This window comes from Podarcis melisellensis (assembly GCF_964234715.1).
Source record: "Podarcis melisellensis genome assembly, chromosome: Z".
Lineage (NCBI taxonomy): Eukaryota > Metazoa > Chordata > Lepidosauria > Squamata > Lacertidae > Podarcis > Podarcis melisellensis.
This window is the reverse complement of record NC_138547.1, coordinates 48797650-48819579: the sequence shown is the minus strand read 5'-3', so window position 1 is coordinate 48819579 and position 21930 is coordinate 48797650. Positions and strand designations below refer to the sequence as shown.

General features: G+C 44.3%; 1 protein-coding gene across 1 annotated transcript in view; it reads left to right on the top strand.

Annotated features, from left to right (window-relative positions):
- The window catches only part of GPC4 (glypican 4), a 100845-nt gene that overhangs the window by 56818 nt on the left and 22097 nt on the right, over positions 1-21930 (top strand). The window contains exon 3 of the mRNA XM_081896965.1: positions 19514-19905. Within this exon, the coding sequence (XP_081753091.1) occupies positions 19514-19905 (392 nt within the window). The remainder of the gene's footprint in view (positions 1-19513; positions 19906-21930) is intronic.

The following is a 21930-nucleotide window of genomic DNA, read 5'->3' as shown; positions in this document are numbered from 1 at the left end:
CAGCTACTAAAATTATTTCACATGAAGTTTTAAAGCTGCAAAGTATATGTTTGTTAGGGCCAACTAATAAGCCACAAGTTGTCATCCAGAGTTTTGTTTTGTTTTTAAATCAGGATGGATGTTTAGCAAAACAGTAAGGGGAAGGGAAGGAGATGCTGGGTATGATGGGAAATACCCAAGACCTTCACTGTACCAGCCTCAAAATGGAATGCAGGAGGTGTTGGGAAGGTTTAAGTTGAATGAGTGTGCTAGAGACAAAGCAGATTTCAGGCAACACTTGTTGGGGCTTGTAGGAGTTGTAGCTCAAATTGACTGTGCTGGCTGGGCATCTGTAAGGGGCCCCAGGTTGGTGAAAGCTGCGGTGGGGTCTTTCGAGAGAGTCAGTGTGATGTAGTGCTTAGTGTGACAGACTCAAATGAAATTGTCACTGGGTGACCTTCACCCTGCCACCATCTTTCAGTCTTAGTCATCCTCACAAGGTTGTCATGAGGATAAATCAGGGAAATGCCATGCATGCCATCCAACTGGTGGGGGGCAGATGGAACTACTGGCGAAGTGGCAGTGCTTAAAATCAGGTGAGGAAAGGTGGGTGGAAGGAGTTGTAGCCCTCTTCAGTTAGTTTCTGGTTCCTCTTAATCATGTGCATAAAGCCATCTGTGTTGTGCCCACAGGAGAGCCACGATGATGTGCTTTGTGCTTTTAGTTCTTAATTGATATAAGCCAGCCTGACATTACTTGTTCATTGTTTAAAATTTAACACCATTTCCGACTTCAATGCTGCCTGGTTCCCCTCACCAGCACCACATGCTTTATTTATTTCTCTCTTATTTATTTCTCTCATTCCTTTCAATAACGTGCCCAGGTAGCTGAAAAATAACCATGAAAATTCAGCACCAAAGAATTCAAATAATGTTAAGAGCAACGACCACTGGCAGAACAAATAGAGACAGTGGACAAGCAACAGGTCCTTTGATAGGGGAGGCCTAGACCCTTTTCCTATCCATTTTCGGACACCCACCCCACACCAAGCTGTTTCCAGAAGGCTGAAGTAGAAGCCGTGATTTTGCTATACAGTGGTGCCTCGCAAGACGAAAAGAATCCGTTCTGCGAGTCTCTTCGTCTAGCGGTTTATTCGTCTTGCGAAGCAAGCCCATTGTCGGATTAGCACTATTAGCGGCTTTTAGCGGCTTATCGGCTTAGCGGATAAGCGGATAAGTGGCTTAGCAGCTTAGAAAAAGGGGGGGAGGAAAAAAAACCCCGCAGGAACTCGCAGGAACTCGCAAGACATTTTCGTCTTGCGAAGCAAACCCATAGGAAATCCGCTTTGCGAAGCACCTCCAAAACGGAAAACTCTTTCGTCTAGCGAGTTTTCCGTCTTGCGGGGCACCACTGTACAGTGGTACCTCGGATTACAGATGCTTCAGGTTACAGACTCCGCTAACCCAGAAATAGTACCTCGGGTTAAGAACAGAAATCGCGCAGCAGCAGCAGGAGGAGGCCCCATTAGCTAAAGTGGTGCTTCAGGTTAAGAACAGGCCTCCGGAACGAATTAAGTACGTAACCAGAGATACCACTGTAATTGGAGAGAGTCTGGGGTGCAATTTTAGGGTTTTGTTACAGAGGCCCCACCCCATAACTTAGACTACTGTTCTCACTTCTTCCAATAGCAAACTCAGGTGATACCTGTTGATAAAAATGGAGCCAAGAGAGCCTCACCTGCACATAAGAGGGAGAACCTTGAGAGTTAAACCCCTTTTAAAAATCCTAAGAGGGATAGAGAAAATAGCAGAATGAGGACTGAGCATGCTTAGTAGCCACGTGTCAGCTGAAAAAGAAAGATGGAAAGAGGAGGATGGAATGGAGTAACTTGGAAGTGGGGCATGGCTGGCTGGCTAGAACCCAAAAGAAGAGCCCTTGTTCCCTTCCCAGAGCTACAATTCCCAGAATGGTTTAACAATTCACCCCTCTTCCCAGGGAACTCTGGGAATTGTAGCTCTGTGAGGGAGATGGGGTCTCCCAGCAAGTCAGTAGAGTGCAGCCCCCAGGATCCTTTGGGGGAAGCCCTGACTGTTTTAAGTGGACTCACAGTGCTTTAAGTGTATGGTGTAGCCAGTGAGCCTTTACTTTTGTAAAATGCACGTGGGCTTGATCATTGCAGGCAAGGATGACCAACTGAGCACCGTCCAGCTGTTAAAGAAATCCCCACCCCCATCATCATGTTACCTTTGGCCACACTGGTTGCCCAGCAACATCTGAGGGAACCAGGTTGGTCTACAGCTCTCCCTGCTGTAAGGTGTGGAGACTTTTCCAAAGGCTTCGTGGAAAGCTGGTGGGGTGGGGTGGGGGAAGAATGAGAGGTGGCATTGTAGAGGTGATCCAGGAGGCAGTTCTAAGGATACGGGACTGCAAGAGAAAAAGTCCTTTGGGAGAGGGACCGGGAGGCCTGAGGGTGGTAGACAGCTGCATTCCACCATCTTCATGGTCCTCAGAAGATCACCCTAGTAGCTGAAAGTAGCTATGAGAATTTACACACCCACACACCCACGCCCACATCCCTAGACAAATATGGAAACTTTTAAGGACAAACAGGACAGTTATGAGATCCGCCAGCAATGGTGAAATTCATGTTCTCTCAAGAGGCCCCTGCTTTAAAAACCAAAGCCAAAAAACATCCTTCGCCAACTTGGTGCCCTCCATATGTTTTTGACTACAGCTCCCATCAGGAGCTTCCACAGCATCTGATGGGAGCTGTAGCCCAAAAACATGTGCAAGGCACCAGCTTGGCAAAGGCTGATGGTTAAAGGCTCTAGTCTTGTTGCCCTAAGTCCTTGTCATTCATGATGTGAATTCCACTGGGTATCCTTTCTATAACAACAGCAGCAAAAGGAATTCTGCCTTTTTCTTGGCTCTTTAAAGGGTTACACTCTTCCCTCCATGCCCCAGGCTGCTCCCCCAATACAGGGTGTAACATCTTAAGCTTAAGTTTCTTCACGCTGTGTGAATGAATTCTCTTCCTGTGTGCATAAGTGCTAACACATGTTTTGCAAAGTCAAACAGCTCCGAAAGCTTTTGCGTTTTCTCCATTGCCTTTTCTCTCCTCTGCTCCAGATTCTGTAAGTGTGTGTCAACCTTCTGTGTACATGCTGCAGCCCTTTCTTGGGGCTTTCTAGTGCTTGAGGAGAGGGAGGTGTATGGACCTTTAAAAAATAGTAGTAGTAGTAGTAGTAGTAGAAGAAGAAGAAGAAGAAGAAGAAGAGGGGTAAGTTAGAAAGTAGAATTCACGTGGACCAGCCCAAACTTAAAAATGGAAAGTGTAATGCTGGTGGCCAACAGAAGAGGTTTAAAGACTTTTTTTTTAGTAGTATAAACATTGACAACTGGGAAACACTGGCCTGTGAGCGCTCCAATTGGAGAATAGCCTTTACCAAAGGTGTCATGGGCTTTGAAGACACTTGAACTCAGGATGCAAGGGAAAAACGTGTTAGGAGGAAGGCACGCTTGGCAAATCCACACCGTGGTCAACTCCTGCCCGGAAACCAATGTCCCCACTGTGGAAGGACGTGTGGATCCAGAATTGGCCTCCACAGTCACTTATGAACTCACTGTTAAAACCGTCTTCATGGAAGACCATCTTCCTTGGCTGCAGGGGATCGCAAAAGAAAGAAAGAAGGAAAGAAAAGAAAGAAAGGCTCTGTGTTAGAAGGATGTTGGAATGAAGTTATGTGGTTTTAGCAGAAATGTTATAAAGGATTAGGAAAAAAACAGACTGTTAATTGGTGAAAGGAGGGAAAGTAAAGTTACATTATATTAATATAAATTACAGGACACAAATTGGAAAAGATGGAAAGGATTTGCTGAAATAGTTAACCGAACTAGAATACAAAAAAGGGAGGTGTGAGGAGGTCAAGGAAACAAGCAAATGAAAGATAAATTATGGGAATGTTCGTTGTGTTTTTTTAAATGGATTTTATTTTTTCTGTTTTCTTCTTTTTCTTTTTTCCCTTATTGTGATGTGTTGTTTTGTTTTTGTTTAATATGGTGTTTTTACTTTTTCTTTTTGTAACCTTTAAAACTTTAATAAATATTATTTAAAAAGAAAGAAAAAAGAAAGAAAGGCTCTGCTAGGAAGAGCTGATGGGAGTTGAAGTCCACTGGCAGCCAGAGGGCAGCAGCTTGGGGGAACTTGCCATAAAACTGTTGGTTGGGTTCAGCAATGATTGGCCAGCGTTTGTGTGCACTCCATGAAAGCTCTGCTCTGCCTTGACGGTTGTAGGCAGCACTGCTTCCGAAGACCAGTTGCTAGAAGCCATGGGAGGTGAGAGGGCTCTTGTGCTTGGGTCCTGCTTGCGGGTTTCCCATAGGCATCTGCATGGCCCCTGTCAGAAGAGGATGCTGAACTAGAGGTGCCCCCCCCCCATCACACAAGTGGTGAGAGACTTCAGGAGTTCCGGTGCTTTGATCCTGATCTGGATTTGGTGACTGGTGGTTGCTATTCACTACAGTTTTTAAAAAAGCATACAAGAGCCAACCAAATACATTATTTCTAACGTGGTCCACTTTGTAGATGAGGGATGGAGAAATGCTGTTGGGTGACAGAGTCGGACCTTGTGATAACCGAATAAATGATGCAGAGAGGGAGCTGCAGCCCAATATAGGAACTAAGTGCATTCAGATCTCCAGGGCCAAAGGATCTTGCAGATGTAATCTCAAGAGTCTCTGTCTATAATCCTTCAGGATTCTGGGAGAACAGGTGAGGTCCCTCCGGGCTGGAGACTGGCAAATGTTGTCCCTATCTTCAAAAAGAGGGGAAAAGAAGAGCCAGGTAACTGCTGACTGGTCAGCTTCATGTCAATACCAGTAAAGGTCCTAGAACAGATAATTAAATGGTCAGGCTGCAAGCACTTAGAAAAGGATGCTGCGATTACTAAGACCCAACAAGGGCTTCTCAAAAACAAGGCATGGTGGACAAATCTTACTTCTTTTCTTTTGATAGTTTTGAGCTTGGTGGAAAAGGCAAATGCCTGATTTCAGTAGGGCTTTTGATGAAGTCCCCCCATGTTAATTTTCCGCAGACACTGCTGATTCCTGCATTCCAGGGGGTTAGGCTAGAACGGGAGTCAGCAATTTTTTTCAGCAGGGGGCTGGGCCATTGTCCCTCACTCCTTGTGGAGGGCCGGGCTATATTTTTTTGGGGAGGGGGATGAACAAATTCCTATGCCCCACAAATAATTCAGAGATGCATTTTAAATAAAAGGACACATTCTACTCATGTAAAAACATGCTGATTCCTGGACTGTCTGCAGGCCGGATTGAGAAGGGGATTGGGCCGGATCCAGCCCCCAGGCCTTAGGTTGCCTAGCCATGGGCTAGATCAGTGTTTCCCAACCTTGTGCCTCCAGCTGTTTTTGGACTACAATTCCCATCATCCCTTGCCACTGGTCTTGCTAGTCAGGGATGATGGGAGTTGTAGTTCAAAAACAGCTGGAGGCACAAGGTTGGGAAACACTGGGCTAGATGACCCTTTGGGTCATCCCTCTCAACTCTACCCTCTCAACTCTACCATCCTATAATTCTACAGGGGAATTGTGATGTTCTAGGTTTTACTGGACAACAGTTCTCTTCACCACCGGCCATTGACCCTGTTGGCTGATAGGAGTTGGGAGTCCAACAAGGGTTGTAGATCAGAGTCACTGTTCACGCTTCCTGGACATGCAGGCTCAGAGCAGAGACCTATTGTTCTCCATGACCTTGTAGAATGTCAAGCAGGGTGACTTTTTGTTCTTCTAATCTAAACTTAAACATTTAGAACAGGCTGTAAATAGTTCAGGGTATCAATGGAAGTCCACCTTTAAGCTGAGGCAGAGAAAACATTGTTTGTGTTGGTCTCCCCCACCCAGAGCACCCACTGCAGCGCTGATCAGGCCTTTACAATGCCATAAAACAAGAAAAGTGTAATCCCTTAAAGCACAACTTTTGTTTGAGAACAAGCCCAATTTCCAAGACAAAAGAAAGGTGTTAATTCATTTTGCCCTTCAACCTGTCAAGATAGCAGACCAGCCTCCCTGCCCCCACCTCCATTCTCTCCCTCCCCTCAAGGTCAGAGGGGTTATTCCTGGGCCACGTTGTGGCTCATTAATCAGCCAACAAACCATGAGAGGGAGAGAATTTATACCTAACCAGGAGAAACAGTAGCAAAGTCTTGCCTTTCAGGAAGAACCAATGCTGCTATTTGCATCAGGAAGAACTTTCTGACAGCAAGAGCTGTTTGAGAGTGGGATGGAAGGTGGGGGGGGGGCTCTCCTTCCTTGGAGGTTTATAAGCAGAGCTTGGATGGACATCTGTCCAGGATGTTTGAGCTGAGATTCCTGCATTGCAGGAGGGTCCCTTCCAACTCTACAATTCTATGCTTCTAACAAGGATGCAACTTATGCCAGTCTCTCCCAACCTGGCTCCCTCCAGATGGGAGTACATAGGATTCGGTCAGTCAACCAGCCAAAAATCCACCTAACAGTAACATTGTCTATGCCAGAGGTCAGCAAACTTTTTCACCAGGGGGCTGGTCCACCGTCCCTCAAACCTTGTTGGGGGCCGGACTATTTTTTGGGGGAAAATAATAATCGAACGAATTCCTATACCTCACAAATCACCCAGAGATGCATTTTAAATAAAAGGACACGGTCTACTCATGTAAAAACACGCTGCTTTCCGGACTGTCCGCGGGCCAGATTGAGAAGGGCTTTAGTTTGTCTACCCATGGTCTCTGCAGAAGGTTCCAGGTTCAATCCCTGGCATCCCCAGGCAGGGCTGGGAGAGACTCCTGCCTGATATGCAAGAGAATTGCTGCCAATCAGCTTAGACTTGCCTTTGTCAACTTGGTGCCCCCCAACTCCCATTCTCCACAAGCAACACCACATTTGCAGACAACACTGGACCAATGGCTTGACTGTGTGTAAGGTATTGGATTACCCAGTTCAGGGTTTGACCACCTGGGGTTTCCAACTTGGGAGGACTACAACTCCCATCACCCTTCACTTTTGCGTGGATGATGTTAGTTGTATTCCATCAACATCTGAAGGAAACTGTTCTAGTGCACCAATTCCACATCCTGTCTTTGTCCTTATGGTTTGCCCCTTCAGTCTTCAAGGAATTAGCAGCTGTGTTCTTTCTGGCATGTTTTAGTGTGGCAGAACCCACACTTTGGAACTCCCTGCCTGTTGACGTCAGGCAGGTGCTTTCACTGTACTCTTTTCTACACCTGGCAAAGACACATTTTGTTCAGGCCAACCTACCCAGATTTATTTATTTATTTATTTATTTACCCACTTTTCCTCCAAGTAAAGGACCTCTAAGTGGCACACAAAGTTGAAACAGACTTATAGCACAAAACAAATCTCTGTAAGTAAACCTCTTTGAGTTGTTGTCATTGTTATTGTTGATTTTACAGTTGAGCGGTGTATATGTTTTATTACATATATAGATGTTTTGTTTTGTTATTTCTTAACACTGATACAAATAACTGAGCTCCGTCCATAATGCCAGAAATCTCTTAAGTAACCCAGGCTTCTGCTCTTTGGATTAGAAGATGGAGGTGTTTTAACAGCATCATTTTCAAAACCAGTTTTGTCATAAACCTTTTCCAGCTATGCTTCCAAGGGTGTAGCTGGCCTTCTCTGGTGTTCTCTGGCCTTCCTATTCCTATTAAAAGTTCTGCAGTAGGGGGGGAGGGGGCAGGTATAAAAGAGAAAGAAAGAGAGGTGAACAAGGTGAGCTTTCAGAAGGATTAAATGAATTAGAAATTAATACATACAAAAAAGAAGAAGAAGAAGTTAATACATACCCCCCAGCCATTCTCTATAGTATATATTAAATGCGCACAAGAGTGAGAGAAAATTGTAGACAGGAAATGCCGGGCATGAGAACCAGCAGAGAAGTTCGTGCTGATACTGGACAGAGGATGTGTTGGGAGGCGGGTGTCAAAATAAAATCCTTTTTTCCCCTAGGGGTCGTTTTCCTCCTCCTGCACTCTGAAAGTTGCTGTGCTTTCTGCTGCTCAGTCAAGCTCCAAGCCCAGAACTGTGTTAATAAAGAACACCTTTTAAAAAATGCACTTCAGTGATTCCCCCTCCTTGAACCCCACCCCATCCCGAAAATCTTCTGACTTTGTTTGTACTGGAGCACTTTGAAGACTTAAAAAATTTGAACTCCAACATACTTCATACATTTTAACAAGGTTTAAATTCAAACCGAGCCAAAGACTCTCTTTTTCCTGCTCCTGCTTCTAACAACTTTTAAAGTAAATACTGCCTCCTTTGAGGATCCCAGCGCAGAGGCATGTTTTATTAAAATTTTATTTATTGAACATGAGTCACAAAAAGGCACAGGACAGAATGCCAGATATCCAGTGCCCTGGAGGAAATAATTGGTTTCTACCGTCCTTCCCAGGGGGGCTTTTGTTTTTGAGGAGTGCAGTAGTCTGTGCAACAGGGAACCATCAGGACTGCACACAAGAAGTCTGGGAATTCCAAACCTATTGACCTTCCTTCTTCACCCCACCCTCCTTTTTTGAACGATATTAAATCATAAAGTAGTTATGTACAGGACAGATGGGAAAAGGTAACATTGCATAGAAACTCTGCGAAAACAGAATCATGCTTTCTGTTACAGACATCTGTCCCACATTAGACACTTTTTAAGATTATTACGCTGCTGGTATTATGATGGTATTAATGTTACTTGTTGAGCTTTCTTTGAGTCTCGTATGAACTCCCCCCCAAAATAAACCCCGCTGTGCCTTCTGACCACAGAGCTGGGGCTGTGGAAATCTCGCACCTTTTATCTCATTTTTGGGATGGGGGTGGCAGTTCTGCTACGTTGCATTTTCTAGGCATGATGTGAGACACTCCCAAGAGCAATCCCTAGGTCTGGATTCCTTTTTCAGTTTGAATCAGCTGATCTGGCTTTTTGTGTATGAAGTTGCACCTATTAAAACATTTAAGGTTTTCTGTGTCCAGGAATCTATATGTGGCACTTTGGGGTGTCTGCTGGCACCCTGGACAGTGCCCACCCTTGGCATCTGCCCCAGGTTCCCCTCTAACAGGTGATGGTGTTAAGGCGGGGATTGGGAGCAAGTCAGCAATAACCCACAAGGTGTCAGTGAAGTTAACCCTGTATTCAAAGAAACAACACATCCCAGGCCTCTTCACAGTATAACTTGCCCCTATGAGGCAGTTGTGGGGATGTCCCTGCCTTCCTGCAGCTCTCTGTCTCCTCCTCCCCTGGGTCCATCCCAAACAGTCTGACACTCCAATGCCTTGTTTGTCTCTGCTCTGCCCTCTTCATACCTCTGTGGGTTCTGGGAGGGGAGCAGGTCACAGCAGGAAGAGGAAATTCCCTGGCTTCTTCAGCAGCCTGACTCATATCGGCTTCTTGGCCTCTCCACTTCTGTCTCTGATTCTGCTCTGCTCTCTGCCATAGCCTCTTTCTGCTTCCAACACCTCCCCCCCCCACGTCTTCTCCCTGTGGCCACTCACTGTCACCCCACCACCACTCCCCGGGTCCTGAGCCTTTATTCCTTGGGGGTTCACCAGCTGCTGACTCTACTCTGCATCCACCCAGTCCATGGCAAGTGATCAGCAAGAATCTGGGTCTAGGGTTGTGCTGAAGAATCCCCCCCATGTGTTCTCCCCCAGAGAGAAGAAAATGCATTCAAAAACAATCAGAGGGGAAGGAAATTGTGGTGCATTGAACAATAAGAACACAAGAAGAGCCCTGGTGGATCAGGCCCCAACAGTCCATCTGGTCCAGTATTCTGCAGTCATGGTGACCAAACAGCTGTCTTTGGCAAACCATCAAGGAAGACCCAGCACCTCCACCCTCCCATGGCTTCCAGCAACTCGTATTCAGATGTATTTCTGCCTCCAGCTGTGGAGGCAGAGCATGGCCACCCTGGCTAGTAGCCACCAATAGCCCCCCCTCCAAGAATTTGTCTGGTCCTTCTACAAAGCCATCCAAGTGGGTGCCCATCACTGTCTCCTGGGGGAGGGAATTCCATAGTTTAACTATGCATTGCACGAAGGACTTTCTTTTGGATTGGGTGACCTCCATTTTCCCAGTTTGGGCAGAGTCTCCCTCTTTCCTTTAATAATAATAATAATAATATTTTATGTATTTATACCCCGCCCTCCCCAGCCAAGGCCGGGCTCAGAGCGGCTTACAAGCAATAATAAAAACAAGATGAATGATTACAACTTAAAAACAAAAATAAAATACAACATTAAAATAATGGAACATTAAAATATTAAAATGTAGCCTCATCGCAGGAGGAGAAGGAAAAGAAAGAAGGGGAAAAAAGAGAGGGAGGGAATCAAATTGGCTCCAAGCCAAAGGCCAGGCGGAACAACTCTGTCTTACAGGCCCTGCGGAAAGAAATCAGATCCTGCAGGCCCTGGTCTCATGAGGCAGAGCGTTCCACCAGGCCGGAGCCAGAGTTGAAAAGGCCCTGGCTCTGGTTGAAGCCAATCTAACTTCCTTAGGGCCCGGGACCACTAGGGTGTTGCTCTATATGGACATTAGGGTCCTCCGTAGGGCATACCGGGAGAGGCGGTCCCGTAGGTACAAGGGTCCTAGGCCGTGAAGGGCTTTAAAGGTCAAAAGCAGCACCTTAAATCTGACCCTGTACTCCACCGGGAGCCAGTGCAGCTTGAAAAGCACTGGGTGAATATGCTCCCATGGCAGAGACCCCGTGAGGAGCCTCGCTGCAGCATTCTGCACCCACTGGAGCTTCTGGGACAGCTTCAAGGGCAGCCCCACATAGAGCGAATTACAGTAGTCAAGCCTGGAGGTGACCGTCGCATGGATCACTGTGGCCAGGTCGGGGCGGGAAAGGTAAGGGACCAACTGCTTGATGCGGCGAAGGTGGAAAAATGTCGCCTTGGCTGTTGCTGTAACTTGCGCCTCCATGGAAAGGGAGGCGTCAAGGATTACACCCAAACTCTTAACGGAAGGCAATGGCACTAATTGGGCCCCCGCAAGAGAAGGGAGTTGGTCCCTCATCCCCATGCCATCCCGACCTATCCATAGGACCTCCGTCTTCGAAGGATTTAGTTTCAGTCGGCTCCCACGAAACCATCCAGCCACAGCTTCCAAGCATCTGGTCAGTGTGTTCGGGGCCGAGTTAGTGTGGCCATCCATCAGCAGATAGAGCTGAGTGTCATCAGCATATTGGTGACAGCCCAAAGCTCCTGATAATCTGGGCAAGGGGGTGCATAAAGATGTTAAAAAGCATCGGGGAGAGAATTGCGCCCTGCGGCACTCCACACACCAAGGAGTGGCGCGACGACATTTCCCTCCCTAGTGCCACCCTCTGTCCCCGACCAGAGATAAAAGAGCACAACCAGTTACGGGCTATGCCCTGTATCCCCACGTCTGCGAGGCGGTGGTCCAGAAGATCATGATCGACCATGTCAAAGGCTGCTGACAAATCTAAAAGGATCAGCAGTCCTGACCCGTCCAGTTGTCTACGGAGATCATCTGTTAGGGCAACCAGAGCCATCTCCGTCCCAAAACCAGGACGGAAACTGGACTGAAATGGATCTATGCCGATGTTTCCTCCAGAAACCTACCAAGCTGTTCAGCAACCGCTCTCTCAATTACCTTACCCAGGTATGGAAGATTTGAAACTGGGCGGTAATTGGATAGGTATAAGGGATCTAATGAAGTTTTTTTTAAGAGTGGACACACCACTGCTTCCTTCAGTTCCCCTGGGAATGTCCCCGTGTCAAGGGACAAATTGATAATTTCAACCAGGGGGGACCGCGCAACATCTGGACACTCCCTAATCAGCCAAGACGGGCACGGATCAAGGAGGCAGGTGGTGGGCCTACAAACTTGGAGGAATCTATCCACATCAGTAGGGAGTATCCGATCGAAATGGTCCAACACTGGACCTGAAGTCAGTCAAGGGGCCTCTAGTTCAGTCACTGTATCTAAATTGGCAGGGAGGTCATGGCGGAGCAACAGGACTTTCTCTGCAAAAAAACTCGCGAATGCCTCACAGCTGTGGGTCAAATTTGTGCTTAAATTTGGTTGCCCTCCTAAGGACATTATTGACCTAATTATTTTAAAAAGCTGTGCCAGGTGAGAGCTAGCGGATGCAATGGAAGCTGCGAAGTAAGATTTCTTAGCAGCTTTCATAGCCATCTCATAGGCTTTCATAAGCGTCCTATAAGATGTTCTTGAGGCTCCGTCACGAGTCCGTTGCCATACTCGCTCTAGCCGTCTGAGATCCCGCTTCATTTTCCGGAGCTCCTCAGTAAACCAAGGGGCCCGGTTTCGACGGGGTCGCAGAGGGCGCTCTTTCCAATCCCCTTCACCTTTCATCTTGTATTCTTTATGATGCTCAGGTAGGCATGTGTGTGTCCCATTGTTGTGTTACTCCTGGATGATATTGGGTGCTGCAGAAATAATAACTTGCAGGAGAGCATAAATCTTCCCAGAGTGGAAGGCAGCTTCTGCCTCTCCACCCTGAGGGTCTGGTATTTCGTTTTTCAGAAACTTTGCTCTGTCCCACTTTTTGATTTATGGGAAGGCCACATTTGGTAGAGAACACCCATCACCTTGCTGCATCTCTGGGAGTCTGCAAGACTTAAAATTGATTGGAGGGAAGATGATGATCAAATGTGTACCTTTTTGTACTATTGGAGGAAGGCTATTATATGCATGCTGCCTCTGGGCAGATAGAATTTTTTTTAATAAGATATTTATTAAAGTTTTAAAAGTACAAAAAGAGAAATAAAAAAAAATCCTTTTAAACAAGAAAAAATAAAATACAAAAAGGAAAAAAGAAAAATCAGTAAGCAAAAAGAAGAATCCAGAAGGAAAAAAAAAGAAAAGGAAAAGGAAACAAATCTTCCCATTACTTTCCTTTCATTAGCTTATTTCCCTGACCTCCTCACACCTCCCTTTCTTGTATTCTAAGTCAATTATCCATTTCAGCAAATCCTTTCCCTCTTTTCAAATTTTTGTCCTGAGAATTTTTCTTGATACTAATATAAGCTTACTTTCCTTCCTTTCACCAATTAACAGTCTATTTTTCTTAAATCTTTGTTACATTTCTGCTAGAGTCACATAAATTCATTCCAACATCATTCTAACATTCATTGACTTACAATACTTTTGTAAATAGTCTTTAAATTTCTTCCAATCTTCCTCCACCGTCTCTTCTCCCTGGTCTCAGATTCTGCCAGTCATTTCCGCCAGTTCCATATAGTCCATCACCTTCATCTGCCATTCTTCCAGAGTGGGTAGATCTTGTGTCTTCCAATACTTTGCAATAAGTATTCTTGCTGCTGTTGTAGCATACATAAAGAAAGTTCTGTCCTTCTTTGGCACCAATTGGCCGACCATGCCCAGGAGAAAGGCCTCTGGTTTCTTCAGAAAGGTATATTTAAATACTTTTTTCATTTCATTATAGATCATCTCCCAGAAAGCCTTAATCCTTGGGCATGTCCACCAAAGGTGAAAGAATGTACCTTCAGTCTCTTTACATTTCCAACATTTATTATTGGGCAAATGATAAATTTTCACAAGCTTGACTTGTGTCATGTACCACCTGTAGATCATTTTCATTATATTTTCTCTTAAGGCATTACATGCCATTAACTTCATACCTGTGGTCCATAACTGTTCCCAGTCAGCCATCATAATGTTATGCCCAACATCCTGTGCCCATTTAATCATAGCAGATTTCACCATTTCATCCTAAGTATTCCATTTCAACAGCAAGTTATACATTCTTGACAAATTCTTAGTTTAGGGATCTAACAGTTCTGTTTCCAGTTTTGATTTTTCCACTTGGAAGCCAATTTTTTGTCCAAATTATATGCCTCCATTATCTGATAATAATGAAGCCAATCTCGCACTCTATTTTTTAATTTTTCAAAACTGCAGTTTTAATCTGTCTCCCTCTTGTTCCAGAATTTCCCAATATTTCGGCCATTTGGCCTCCATATTGAGTTTTTTCTGAGCTTTTGCTTCCATTGGTGACAACCATCTTGGGGTTTTATTTTCTAACAAATCCTTGTATCTCATCCAGACATTAAACAGTGCTTTTCTGACAATATGGTTTTTAAACGTTTTATGTGCTTTGACCTTATCATACCACAAATATGCATGCCACCCAAAAACATTGTTGAAACCTTCTAAATCCAACACATCAGTGTTCTCAAGAAGCATCCATTCTCTCAGCCAGCAAAAAGCGGCTGATTCATAGTAAAGTTTTAAGTCTGGCAGGGCAAATCCACCTCTTTCCTTAACATCAGTTAATATCTTAAATTTAATTTGAGGTTTCTTGCCCTGCCAGACAAATCTAGAAATATCTCTCTGCCACTTCTTGAAACACTCCATTTTATCTAATATTTGCAATGTTTGAAACAAAAACAACATCCTTGGCAATACATTCATCTTTATCGCAGCAATTCGGCCTAGCAATGATAACTTCAGGTTTGATCATATTTCTAAATCCTTTTTCACTTCCATCCACTTTCATAGTTATCCTTAAACAGATTCACATTTTTAGCACTCATGTTAACCCCTAAATATTTCACTTTCTTAACCAGTGTTAACCCTGTCTCCTTCTGGAACCTTTCTCTCTCCAACCCTGTTAAATTTTTCTCTAGGACTTTGGTTTTCATCTTATTCAACTTGAATCCCGCTACTTGTCCAAATTCTTGAATCAATTCCAGTACTCTTTTGGTACTAGATTCTGGCTCCTGTAATGTCAATACCAAATCATCAGCAAATGCTTTTAGTTTGTACTGTTTAGCTCCAACTTGTACACCTTTAACTCTTTGGTCCCTTCTAATCATGTTTAAAAGAACCTCCAGGACCGATATAAAAAGCAATGGAGAGATTGGGCAACCTTGTTGTGTTCCTTTCTCTATCTTAAATTCTTCCGTCACTACATTATTCATGATTAATTTAGCCTTTTGTTCTGAATAGATTGCCCCTATACTGTTTTCAAAACCTTGACCAACCCCCATCCCCTGTAAGTTTTTCTTCATAAAACTCCAAGAAATATTATCAAAGGCTTTCTCCGCGTCCACAAATATCAAAACTGCTTTAGTGTTAATATTCACTTGTAATTTTTCTAAAATGTTAATTGTATTCCTCGTGTTGTCCGACAAGTGTCTACCCGGGAGAAAGCCAGCTTGATCTTTATGAATTTCTTCTATTAATAACTTTTTTAATCTCTTAGCCAAAATGTCTGCAAAGATTTTGTAATTCACATTAAGCAAAGATATGCGGCGGTAATTCTTAAGCTGTGTCTTCTCAGACTCTGTTTTCGGTATAAGTATAATATAAGCTTCCTTACCCAATTGCATATTCTGGATGGCCCCTTCTATCTCTTGCTCCGTTATTTTGTAATTCAGCATTAACTTATTTTCTTGAGAGATTTTTTTGTAGTCCATTTATTTTCAAAAAACTGTCTATATCCATTTGTTTCTGAGTTTCCTGTGTATATGATTGTTTAAAATACCTCTGGAAACACTTTCTAATCTCCACTGGATTCTGTATATTTTTCCCTTCTACTTCCAAATTTGTAATAGTATTAAGTTTCTGTCTTTTTTTCATTTGCCAAGCCAGTAGTTTTCCACATTTGTTTGCCGATTCAAATGTCTTTTGTCTCATCTGTTTAATTTTCCATTCTATCCTGTGATTTTGGCTTCGCTCTCAGTTTCTTCTCTCCTTCATTTATTTTCTCCAAGATCTTATCTTTTTTCTCAATTTTGGACTCATCTTTTGGATCGCACTCTGTTGTATCAAAAATCATTTCATGATCGCTTTACTTGCGTCCCAAATTACTCTTTTTCTACAGTGGTATTCATATTTATCTCAAAGTAGTCTCTCAAAGTTTTTTGGGCCTTCTTAGTCACTTCTTCGTTCCTAAACAATGTGTCATTCATCCTCCATCTGAAGGAACCAGTTGGGGTTAGTTTCAATTCCATCTTTACAGCATTATGGTCGGAGCACATTTTAGGGCATATTTCCACCTTTCTAGTCTTTGGAACCAGCCCTCTAGTTACCCAAATTTGGTCAATTCTTGTCCATGTCATTTTGGCCTCAGAGAAGAAGGTTCCCTCTCTTCCTAAAGGGTTTTTAATTCTCCAAATATCAACTAAGTCCATATTGTCCGTCATATTGAAAAAAGTCTTTGGCAATCTACCATCCTTAGTAGCTACCTGTCTCTGTGCTTTATCCATGTTTGTAGACACCACTCCATTCATATCCCCCATCAAAATCATATTATAGTCCATATAGTCCATCAGAGTCTCATGTAACTTCTTAAAAAATTCCGATTTCCCCTCATTTGGTGCGTAGATACCTAATATCAAAAACTTCTCTCCTTGTGATTGGATTTCAATTGCCACAAATCTTCCTTGATCATCTTTAAAAAGAAATTTCAGTGATAGGCTCTCCTTTGCGTAAAGTACTCCTCCTCTTTTTTTTACTTTGTCTGATGAAATAAATTCCTGTCCCAATCTTTTATTTACCAATATTTTCCTGTGTAGCCTTATCACATGTGTTTCTTGTAAGCAAATCAAGTCCAATTGTTCCTTTTTTAGTACATGAAAGACTCTTCGTCTTTTCTCAGGGGAGTTCATCCCATTAACATTCCAGCTTAATGTTTGCAGTGCCATGATGTAGTTACTTTAAGTCTCCTCCAACTGCGCCCAGTGCTTGTTCTTGCTCTGATGGTGGTGCTGGTATCCCTTTCGCTGGGTAATCCAATCCAAAATTTAGCTTTGCTAAGTCCAGTATGGGTGATCTTTTGTCCAGTGCTCTTTGCTCTAATTCTCTGTCTGGTGATCCTTGGTCCGATGCTCCTGGTTCTTTTCCAAGTCCCTTCTGTAGATCCTCCTCGTAGGTGCTCAAAAATTTGTCTTTATCTTCAACTGTTCTTATTTTTATTTTCCTTACTTTAAAGCTAAAGGATAGGCCTTGAGGAAATTCCCACCTAAATATGATTCTATTCTTTCTCAGCAGAGCAACCAAATCTCCAAAGTTGGACCTAAGGTCCAAAAGATATTTCGGGATATCTTTAAATATTTCCACTCTTGACTGCAATATTCCCAAAGGTTTCTGGAAGTGCCAACCCAAAATTTTATCTCTCTCTTCTTTGGATCGAAGGGTAATCAAACAGTCTCTTACTCTATTCTTCTTCCCTCCTCTTCCGAGCCTAAAGGCACTCACGATTTTCACTCCTTGTTCCAAATCCAACTTCCAAAACTCTGCGAATTCCTGCGTAAGAAATTCTATCAAGCTATCTTTCTCCAATTCGGGTACGGCTCTAATCCTCAAGTTCCTCTGTTTTTCCTTGAGCTCAATCATAGAAAGAATCAGCCTGTTATCCTCAACTTGTCTCTGTATATCTGGGACTCTTTTTGTTTCCAGTTGTGTTACTTTAACTTCCACAGCATCCACTTTTTCCTTAGCTTCCTCTGCAATTTGACAAGTCGAGGCAGAGTCCTGTATCAGTTTCTGTATTGCTTCTATGTTAGTATTCACCTTTTGTCCCAGACTATTTATACTTTAAATAGAAAATACTTTCTGTATTTATATCAATTTTGGCATTTGCAGCATCCACCTTGGCATTTGATGCATCGACTTTTACATTTGTCTCATCTACTTTTTTACTGAGTTTTTCCAAAGATTCATTTATCTTACCTAGCACCATCGCTAAAGCCTCTTCTGATGACATTCCTCTTTGTTTAGGTTGAGTTGGTACAGCTTCAGATGAGGCAGAAGGACCGGATGCTGACGCTCTTCACTGCCAAGGCTTCCCAGATCTCATTGTTGATAAATCTACTTTTTCTTTCCCATTTGCCATAACACTCAAAAAGTCCAAGGTCAATCCCACAGTCAGGCAGTTTTATCTTTCTAATGGAAAATTCCCCTGGTCCAGTTCTTATTACAGTTTCCACAACTGCCTCTAGGGGGAAACAGTTGCAGTCTATACTTGTATTTATCCAAAATATCTCCTTTTAAAGCATAACTCAAAAAAAAAATAGTTTCAATTTTCCGTTACTCCCCCCCCTTTAAAATCAGAGGGAGCAATTAGAAACAGTTAGACACAATGTATCTCTCTTTTGACAGCTTACAGTCAGAGCGCATTCCAAACACGGCAGCCTTATTGTCTAATTTGCAGCCCGTTCCCAGGTTCTGAGCAGTGGAGTTTTAATTTCCTTCCCTCTCTCTCGCAGGTATAAATAGTCCAAAACTTCTCCCCCCTCTTCTTCTGCTCCAGGGGGGAGTTTTCTATTTTAGAAGTTGATATTTTAATCCTTTCCAGTCGGCTCTCCAAGACTCTAGCTTGCAGCCTCTTTGCTTTGTTCTGTCTACAAAAGCGGAAGGCGGACTTCCTGTTTATGCCTCCCCGCTACAATTCCGAATTAAAGCTTCTTCTTTTAAAAGTTCCAATTTGTTCTATTTTCAAATAGTATCTTTAAAATCCAATTGTTCTACTCACGGGTAGTATCTTTTTAAATCCAATTGTTCATAGGAAAAAGTCAGTGCTCTCTGGCAACGGCTATGCGGCTTCACTCCGTGGAAAGAGCAGTCGATTCACAGCACCGTGCTGCTCACCCTACTTCGCTACGGAGCCCCACGAACAGGTTTCCCCGCGAGTAGGGGAGGCGCTGAGGGTGCCCGCCGAATCCCGCGTTCACAGGCTTTGCCCGCCTGTGATTTCTGAAGGGTCTCCGCTTTCGCCGTAGCGGCCAGACCCGATTTTCACGGAGCAAATTCCTCTTAGTCAGAGGAATTCAGCCATTACCGATGGTGCCAAACCCGGAAGTCTGGGGCAGATAGAATTCTTAACCACATTTAATGCAAACTGTGGTTTGCAAATTGTGGATGGAATCATAACCTTGCTTTCAGCCAGTCTTTAACTCTAGCTGAAGTATTCAGGTGTTCTCTTTCACATTCAGATGTCGAAGAGAAACGATGACTAAGGATGACATCTGCTGTGACCTGTTATCCAGAGGAAGGGCCAGCTTTAATTCAGAGGAGAGATGCAAAGAGCTTCTCTGTGAATAAAGCATATTAGTGGCCATTGATGTGGAGTGGGAGATGGTGGAGACATGCCTGCACCATTTTGTGGTTGTGTCTCTTTATCTGCTCTTTTTGATGCTGCGGTCATTTTGTGTCCTCTGAGGCCTCCGCAGCAAAAGAGGCCCAAAAGAGGCTTCTGACCCTTGTCCTAAACAGTCCCCCCCCTGCCCATACCCGTCAAAATAAAAACGTGTGGCCCTAATTTGCAGTCCCTCCTAGATTAAAATTGAGCTTTGTTTATTACACCCAAAGCTTTGGAGACACATTGGAAGCTTGCCCTCTTGTGCATAGTCCACTGGGGTTCTTCGGCTGCGATTCCTGCATTGTAGGGAGCTGGGCCAGGCGACCCTTTGCAGCCCTACAATTCCATGATTCTGTGAACCAATTCTCCCCTTCCCTGCAGAATTCTTCAGAGAGCTTCTCGAGAACGCCGAGAAATCCTTGAATGACATGTTTGTAAGGACTTACGGCCTCCTGTACATGCAGAATTCAGAAATGTTTAAGGACCTCTTTGTGGAGCTGAAGCGCTACTACACAGGCGGCAGCGTCAACCTGGAGGAGATGCTCAACGACTTCTGGGTCCGGCTGCTGGAGCGCATGTTCCGCCTGGTCAACCCCCAGTACCACTTCTCTGACGAGTACCTGGTGTGTGTCAGCAAGTACACGGAGCAGCTCAAGCCCTTTGGGGATGTGCCCCGCAAGCTGAAGCTCCAGGTGACACGGGCGTTTGTGGCAGCACGCACCTTCGCACAAGGCCTGGCCGTGGCAAGGGACGTGGTTGGCAAGGTGTCTGTGGTGAGTTGTTGTTGTTGTTGTTGTTGTTGTTGTTGATAGAATTTATATACCGCCCTATATCCAAAGATCTCAGGGTGGTTCACATTAAAAGATTACAGTATAGAAAATAAAAGCAGGGTGGATAAAAACCAATGATTTTTAAAATATATATATCAAAAAAGGATTTTTTATTTAAATCAGATTTTTTAAAATTTAAACTGGATTTTTAAAATAAAATCCTTTTGGAGGAAAAACCTTTCTAAAGATCGTTTTCTATTTAAGTTACATTATACTCCAAAGGCTATTCATCAGGAAATAATGATTTGTTTTAACTTTTCATTTGTGCTAAAACTCAGTCTAAGGTGGGGTTTTTTTTGGGGGGGGGGGGTTTAAAATGATAAACCAGCCAAAGTCCTGGTTAAAAAGGAATGTTTTGCATTATATTTATTTACTAGTAACTTTTCATCCAAGGCTCTCTAAGCAACTTATGTTAAAGAAAATATGTGCACATGCATAATAACATTTGTCAAGGTAGGCGGGCAAGGTGGAAAAATCATATAATACCTTACCACTTCATCTAACACACAACTTATGGAAAAACAAAAACGACACACAAGTCCTGTAAACAGTAACAAGCAACGTTAGCAATAGTCAAACAGCAAGCAAAGCAATACTCTCACCCACTGATGAGCAGATAAACGAAACTGCGGTCCCCCCTCTCCCCCAGAACAAAAACCATTCACAGCAACCAACAATTCCCTTAACCTGGCCACCCCCAAGTCTGGCATTAGCCCAGCTGCTGCAAATCAGTGGTAAGTGAATCCAGGGTCCTCCTCCAGGGAGTGTCCAGCACCTTTCCTCTCCCTTTGGTGGGAAGCAGTAGCAAAGCAGAGCAAGGGAGGTGGTAGCAAATGTTTTACCTGCTTTGCAGCTACCCTGGCTACTGCTCCTCTCTTGCTGCTGGTGGGGATGCAGGAGACAGACATGCTTGCCGTTGTTTCAGCCACCACTTTCCTAGGGTTCAGTGGTGGTGGACTCATTGTCCACAACAGAAAGCCCTTTACGGTGCATCTGGGGGGAAAGGGCTGTGGCTCAGAGGCAGAAGGAATAGCTTTGCACACTAAGTAAGATCTCCCTGGTTCAACCCCTGAGAGCACCTCCAGTTAAAAGGATAAGGAAGAACAGAATAAGAGACTGCTGGATCAGTCCAGTTGTCCATCTCCTCCATCATCTTGTTTTCAGTGGCCACCCGGTCCACAAGCAGGACCCGAGAGCAACACCACCCGTCTCCCTGCCTGATGCTCCCAGGAAGTGGTATCCAGAAGCATTACTGACCATGGAAGCAGAGCAGAGCCGTTGTGGCTAGTGGCCTATCTACCATGAGCTTGTCCAATCAATCCTCTTCTGAAACCATCCTAGGTGGTGGCCATTGTTGCCTCCAGTGGTAGCAGGTTCCATAAACGTCTACCACCTCTGAGAAAGGTAGCAGATCATGGGAAGCACCTTTTATGCCTGAAGAAGCTCTGGAGAGGCACTGCTAGTCAGTGCATAGAATATTGGTCCAAGAGTCCTCAACGTGGTGCCTATGTGTTGAGGCCCTGTCTGAATCCTGTTGCTGGGCAAGCAGGGGCCAGGAGTCTCTGAGGAACACTTCCTTGAGAGCAGAAACCACATATGAAGTCAGACAGTTCAGAGGTCAGGGAATCCAGATGAACACAGGCCAAAGGGTCCAGATGGAGAGCAGAAAGCAGCAAAGTAGTGTTGGGAACCACAGGCGTTGTTTCCAGCATCTGACTGCTGCTGAGAGCTCTGTTTAAGAAGACCAGAGCCAGCTGGTTCTCATCAGTGCCTTCTCCTCTCTGTCTCTGAAGGCTGATCAGCTGCAGGTAGAGTCACTCTGCCTTCTTGCCCTTCAGGCTGCGGTTCAGCAGGTGAAGCTGACTCCTGGCCCATGCTGCTATGGGCATCACAGCTCCTGCTGATACCCTCCTTAGTTTTCTGACAAGGCCTCCTGCTTATCCCAGTTTTTAGTTTTACAATGGTACC